Source organism: Pezoporus flaviventris, unplaced genomic scaffold (genome assembly GCF_033815535.1).
Source record: "Pezoporus flaviventris isolate CSIRO_AGI_PZ_B2104156 unplaced genomic scaffold, CSIRO_AGI_Pfla_v1 ptg000019l, whole genome shotgun sequence".
NCBI lineage: Eukaryota > Metazoa > Chordata > Aves > Psittaciformes > Psittacidae > Pezoporus > Pezoporus flaviventris.
Window position 1 is genome coordinate 628,960 of NW_026892567.1, and position 7,278 is coordinate 636,237.

The 7,278-nt window shown below is 60.0% G+C and overlaps 1 protein-coding gene across 1 annotated transcript; it reads left to right on the top strand.

Moving 5' to 3' along the window:
* Positions 1–891: 891 nt before the first annotated feature.
* Positions 892–6,245, top strand: LOC133270189 (serine/threonine-protein kinase pim-1-like). Its single transcript, XM_061455183.1, has 2 exons — positions 892–1,373; positions 6,202–6,245. Exons 1-2 carry the CDS (start codon positions 923–925, stop codon positions 6,243–6,245), a joined length of 495 nt encoding a protein of 164 aa, XP_061311167.1. The 5' UTR covers positions 892–922.
* The last annotated feature ends 1,033 nt before the right edge of the window (positions 6,246–7,278 follow it).

A 7,278-nucleotide genomic window follows, 5' to 3' on the forward strand; every position in this document is an offset into this window, starting at 1 on the left:
CGGACCGGCGGCGGAGCGCGGACCGGCGGCGGAGCGCGGACCGGCGGCGGAGCGCGGACCGGCGGCGGAGCGCGGACCGGCGGCGGAGCGCCCGCTCCCTCCCCGCCCCGCAGCCTCCCGGCAGCCGCGACCCCCGAGACCCCGGAGCGCGGTGCTGCTGCGGGGGTGCCGTCACCGGCAGCGCGGTCGGGCAAGGTGCCCGTGCTCCTCCTGACCCGCATTGACCCGTCGGCCTATCTGCGCTCCGGGACCGGCGGGGAGCGGCGCGCCGCGGAGCCTCGGCCGGGAAAGGCCGGGAATGATGCGGCTCCGCTCGGCCCGGAGCGCCCGGTGGGGGCCGGCGGGGACCCCGCGCGCAGCGACAGCGGCCGCGTCTGTCGCACGGGGCACGACAAGGAGAGCTTCGAGCGGCTTTACCGCGTGGGACCGCTGCTGGGGAGAGGCGGCTTCGCGTCCGTGTACTCGGGGCTCCGCCTGTGTGACAACAGCCCGGTAAGGGCGGGCCCGGCGGCGGGCCGGGGAGGCGGCGGGGCTCAGCTCAGCTCAGCTCAGCCCAGCGCTGCCCTTGGCTCGCAGGTGGCGATCAAACAAGTGGCTCGGGAGCGCATCTCCTCGTGGGGGGAGCGGGTGAGTGCGCGGGGCCACCGGGACAGTGCGGGGCAGAGCGGGTGGGGGTGAGCCGGTGGGGCCGGCGGGGGGGAAAGTGGGACAGGGAGAGGGGAGTGGGTGTGGAATCACCAGGGGACACGGGCCGGGTAGGGGTGCACCAGAGCATCCCTGGGGATTGCGGGGGGCACCTGCAGGAGGGCATCAGAGCATCCCAGGCAGGGAGGCACAGGAGCCCCGGGCCAGCATCGGCCCTGCTGACAGTGCCGTGGTCCCCCTGCAGCCCAGCGGCACTCGCATTCCCTTGGAGATAGCCATGTTGAGGAAGGTGCGCTCCGGCTGCAGTGCCATCATCCAGCTCCTCCATTGGTTTGAGCTGCCCCACTCCTTTGTGCTGGTTCTGGAGCGTCCGGAGCCATCGCAGGACCTCTCCGACTTCATCAAAAAATGGAGGTTCCTGCCCGAGAATCTGGCGCGGGGCATTTTCCTCCAGGTGCTGGTGGCTGTGCGGCACTGCCACAGCCGCGGTGTCCTGCACAGGGATATCAAGCCCAAGAACATCATCATCAACTTGGCCACCAGAGAGGTCAAGCTTATTGACTTTGGTTGCAGCACCCTCCTCAGGGACACGGTCTACACCAAATTTAGCGGTGAGCCCACAGCCCAGGGTGCTTCCCGTACCGAGCAGTTTGTGAACAAGAGTCACGTGCTGATGACGAGGTGGCGGGTCACACCGAGTGTGCGTCCCCACGTCCGTGGCGCCACCGGTGCAGCCCCTGCATCCCTGGGGATCCGCGGGCGAGAATCCAGGAGCAGGCGGCATCTGCCTAATGAGGTGCGCCCGTATCCTGTTGTAGGAACACCTTTGTACTACCCGCCGGAGTGGTTCCGCTGGCGCTGCTACCACGGCCGTCCGGCGGCGATCTGGTCCCTGGGCGTGCTGCTGTATGAGATGGTGTGCGGGGTCCTCCCCTTCCGGTGCTGCGAGGACATCGTCAGCGGGCAGTTCTTCTTCCAGCGCCGGATCTCTGTCGGTAGGTACCTGGCTTCGCAGCAGCAGGGGAAGGTCGGGGTTTAGGGGGTGGCAGCTGATCTCCCTTGGTCAGCTGGAGGAGGTGGCCCATGTCCTGCCATCCTGCTCTCCTCCAAACCGAGTCATGGAGCAGGAGGTCTGGGTGCAGCTCTGAGCGCACCCAGGCCTGGGCGCTGCGGACGGTGGCACAAGGTAGGCAGGAGCCTCCTGCAACTGAGCAGTTGGATTCTGGATTCTCCCCAGAATGCCAGCACCTCATCAGGTGGTGCTTGTCCATGAGAGCTCGCGACAGGCCATCCCTGGACGATGTGTTCAACCACCCTTGGCTGCAAACATCCACTGCCCCAGGAGACAGCCGCCCTCCACCCTCACAGCCTGAGCCAGCAGCTGGGCAAGTAAGCTGGGGGTGCCTCTTGGGGGGAGTGTGGGGTTTGGGGGTTTTGGCAGGTTGGGTTTTGCGGAGAGCAGGTGGTTTTTTTGGGGTTTGGGGGATTTGGGAGTTTGGTGAGGTTGGGTGTTTTGGGGGGACTTTTGCAGTTATTGGGGGGCTTGTGGGGATTGGTTTCTGGGTTCTTTGGAGAGCAATAGGTGTCAGAGGGACACCTCATAAGAGTTAATTCTCCTCCTTGTAGCTGGGGCAGTGGTGAGGTTGGGCTTTAGTCTGAGGATAACGCTGGTAACACACCGATTGTATAGTGGTTTCTGATTAGCACTTACCCCGAGCAAGGCTGATTCAGTCTCTCATGCTCTGCAGTGAGGAGAGACAAGATCTGACAGCAAAGCAACAGACAAAGCGGCTACTCCAACACCCGCCTCGAGCACTGCAGCTACTCCAGCACCAGCCACAACCACTACGGTGACACCAACAATGGCAACAGGCACTGTGGTTACTCCAATGGCAAGGACTGTCACTACAGCTACAACTCCAGCAACATGCACTGCTGCTATTCCAACCAGGGCAAAAAAAGCAGTGTGGCTACTCCAGACTCAGTGACAAGCAGTGAGGCTTCTCAAACCCAAGCCACAAGCACTGCAGGTGCTACAAATACAGCGACAGACACATCAGCCACTCAAACGCCGAGGACAGGCACTGTGGCAGGTGGGACCCAATTCAACATGCCCTGCAGTTAATCCAGCCCCAGGCACAAGGACTGCAGTTACTCCACCACCAGTTTTAAGCTCTGCAGCTACTCTATCTCTGGGAAGGAGCAATGGCGCTACTGTAAGGCCTGCTATGTATACAGTGGCTACGACAACCCCAGCCACAAACACTGCAGCTACTCCAGTGCAAGCCACAACCACTGCAGCCTCTCCAACACCAGTGACACACACTGCTGCTCCTGCAGCCCCATCAACAAGCAGTGAGGCTTCTCCAGCCCAAGCCCTAAGAACTGTGCCTACTGCAACCATGGCAGCAGGCCCGTGGGCTACTCCAATGCCATAGACAGATGCTGTGGCTGCTACAGCTCCAGTGATGGGCACTGCAGGTATTCCAACCACATCAACAAGCAGTGAGGCTTCTCCAGTGTGAGCCACAAGCACTGCGGCTTCTCACTGCCATCCACAAGCCCTGCGGCTACTGCAACCCCAGTGACTGGGACAGTGGCTACTACATGGCAACAATAGGCATAAACACTGCAGCTATTCCAGCCACTGCAACAAGCACAGCAGCTGCTGCAGTGCCAGCCACAGCAATGGGGCTACTCTAATGCCTGACACAGACACTTCCGCTACTGCAACCTCATTGACGAGCAGTGAGGCTTCTCCAAACCATGCACTGCGGGTACTCAAAGTACCGTGACAGACACATCAGCCACTCGAATGCAAAGTACAGGACCTGTGGCTACTCCAGCCTTGTCAAGAAGCACTTTGGACAACCCAACCCCAGGCACAAGCACTGCAGCTGCTCCACCACCAGTTTCCAGCTATGCAGCTATTCCAACTCTAGGAGGGAGCACTGCCGCTACTCTTAAGGCCTGCAACGTTTGCAGTGGCTAGATCAACCCCAGGCACAAACACTGTGGCTTCTCCAGCGCCACTGACAAACACTGCTGCTCCTCCAATGCCATCGACAAGCAGTGAGGCTTCTTCAGTGCAAGCACAAGCACTGCAGCTTCTCATTGCCAGCCAGAAGCCCTGCGGCTGCTGCAACCCCAGTGAGTGGGACAGTGGCTACTACATGGCAACCATAGACATAAACACTGCAGCTATTCCAGCCACTGCAACAAGAACAGCAGCTGCTGCAGTGCCAGCCACAGCAACGGGGCTACTCCAATGCCTGAGACAGACACTGCCGCTACTGCAACCTCATTGACGAGCAGTGAGGATTCTCCAAACCAAGCCACATGCACTGCGGGTACTCAAAGTACCGTAACAGACACATCAGCCACTCGAATGCAAAGGACAAGCACTGTGGCTACTCCAGCCCCATCAAGAAGCACTTTGGACAATCCAACCCCAGGCACAAGCACTGCAGTTGCTCCACCACCAGTTTCCAGCTATGCAGCTATTCCAACTCTAGGAGGGAGCACTGTCGCTACTCTTAAGGCCTGCAATGTTTGCAGTGGCTAGATCAACCCCAGGCACAAACACTGTGGCTACTGCAAATCCTACCAGAAGCACTACAGCTACTCCAGTGCCAGCCACAACCACTGCAGCCTCTCCAACACCTGTGACCCATCAACAAGCAGTGAGGCTTCTCAATCCCAAGCCACAAGCACTGCAGGTACTACAACTACAGCGAGAGACACATCAGGCACTCAAACGCCGAGGACAGGCACTGTGGCTGGTGCAACCCAATTCACCATGCCCTGCAGTTAATCCAGCCCCAGGCACAAGGACTGCAGTTACTCCACCACCAGTTTTAAGCTCTGCAGCTACTCTATCTCTGGGAAGGAGCAATGGCGCTACTGTAAGGCCTGCTATGTATACAGTGGCTACGACAACCCCAGCCACAAACACTGCAGCTACTCCAGTGCAAGCCACAACCACTGCAGCCTCTCCAACGCCAGTGACACACACTGCTGCTCCTGGAGCCCCATCAACAAGCAGTGAGGCTTCTCCAGTGCGAGCCACAAGCACTGCGGCTTCTCACTGCCATCCACAAGCCCTGCGGCTACTGCAACCCCAGTGACTGGGACAGCGGCTACTACATGGCAACGATAGGCATAAACACTGCAGCTATTCCAGCCACTGCAACAAGCACAGCAGCTACTGCAGTGCCAGCCAGAACAATGGGGCTACTCCAGTGCCTGAGACAGACACTGCCGCTACTGCAACCTCATTGATGAGCAGTGAGGATTCTCCAAACCAAGCCTCATGCTCTGCGGGTACTCAAAGTACTGTGACAGACACATCAGCCACTCGAATGCAAAGGACAGGCACTGTGGCTACTCCAGCCACATCAACAAGCACTGTGACTAATCCAACCCCAGGCACAAGCACTGCAGTTGCTCCACCACCAGTTTTAAGCTCTGCAGCTATTCCAACTCTAGGAAGGAGCAATGGGGCTACTCTAAGGCCTGCAACATAGGCAGTGCCTAGATCAACCCTACCCAGAAGCACTGTGCCTTCTCCAACGCCACTGACAAACACTGCTGCTCCTCCAACGCCATCGACAAGCAGTGAGGCTTCTCCAACCCAAGCCCTAAGAACTGTGCCTACTGCAACCATGGCAGCAGGCACATGGGTTACTCCAATGCCAAGGACAGGTGCTGTGGCTGCTACAACTCCAGTGATGGGCACTGCAGGTATTCCAACCACATCAACAAGCAGTGAGGCTTCTCCAGTGCGAGCCACAAGCACTGTGGCTTCTCACTGCCAGGCACAAGACCTGCGTCTTCTCATTGCCAGCCACAAGCCCTGCATCTACTGCAATCCCTGCGACTGGGACTGTGGCTACTACATGGCAACAACAGGCATAAACACTGCAGCTATTCCAGCCACTGCAACAAGCCCAGCAGCTGCTGCAGTGCCAGCCACAGCAACAGGGCTACTCCAATGCCTGAGACAGACACTGCTGCTACTGCAACCTCATTGATGAGCAGTGAGGCTTCTCTAAACCAAGCCTCATGCTCTGTGGGTACTCCCCATACCCACAACTGCCCCCCAGGTGACCCTCAAGTAACCTCCTACACCCAAAACTGCTCCCAAGTGACCCCCTAGTGACCCCCAGACCAAAACCAGTTCCCCAAGTGTCCCCCAAATGAAATCCCAGACCCACAAGTGCCCTCCAAGTGACCCCAAAGACCCAGAGCTGCCCTCCAGTCATCTCCCAGACCTACAACAGTCCCACAACTGCCCCCCGAGTGACCACTCAGACCCACAACTGCCCCCAAGTGACCCCCCAGACCCACAACTGCCCCCAAGTGACCCCCCAGACCCACAACTGCCCCCAAGTGACCGCCCAGACACACAACTGCCCCCAAGTGACCCCCCAGACACACACCTGCCCGCCAAGAGAGCTCGCAGACCTACCTCTGCCCCCCAAGTGTTTACCCAGTGACCCCCAGAGCCATAACTGCCCCCAAATGATCCCCTCAGCCCTAAAATTGCCCCCCTAGTGGCCTCCCGGACCCACAACTGCCTCCCAACTGACCCCCAGTGATTCCCCAGACCCAAACGTGCCTCCCAAGTGACCCCCAAGTGACTCCCCAGACCCACACCTGCCTCCCAAGTGACCCCCAAATGACTCCCCAGACCCACAACGTCCCCACAAGAGATCTCCCTGACCTACAACTGTTTCCCAGCTGACACCCCAGTCTGCCCCAGACCCACAACTGCCCCATGTGCTCCCCAAGTGTTTCCCAACACCCACAACTACCCCTCAGTGCCCCGCTCCCATCCCGTTCCCATCCCATTCCCACCCCGCTCCCATCCCGCTCCATCTTGCTCCCATCCTGTTCCCATCCCGCTCCCATCCCGTTCCCATCCCACTCCCATCCCAGCTCCATCCTGTTCCCATCCCTCTCCCATCCCGGCTCCATCCCATTCCCATCCCGTTCCCATCCTGCTCCCATCCCGGCTCCATCCCGTTCCCATCCCGGTCCCATCCCGGCTCCATCCCGTTCCCATCCCACTCCCATCCAGCTCCCATCCCGCTTCCATGCCGCTCCCATCCCATTCCCATCCCGCCGCTCCATGCCGCTCCATCCCTTTCCCATCCGTTTCCCATCCTGCTCCCATCCCGTTGCAATCCCGCTCCTACCCCGCTCCCATCCCACTCCCACCCCGCTCCCATCCCGTTGCAATCCCGCTCCTACCCCGCTCCCATCCCACTCCCACCCCGCTCCCATCCCGTTGCCATCCCATTGCTATCCCGTTCCCATCCCGTTCCCGTCCCGCTCCATCCCGTTCCCATCCCGTTCCTGTCCCACTCCCATCCCGTTCCCATCCCGCTCCATCTCGTTCCCATCCTGTTCCCATCCTGGCTCCATCCCGCTGCCATCCCAGCTCCATCCCGCTCCCATCCGGCTCCATCCCGCTCCATCCCGTTCCCATCCCAGCTCCATCCCGCTCCCATCCCGCTCCCATCCCATTCCCATCCCGCTCCCATCCCGCTCCATCCTGTTCCCATCCTGGCCTCATCCCGCTCCCATCCCGCTCCCATCCTGCTCCCATCCCGTTCCCATCACACTCCC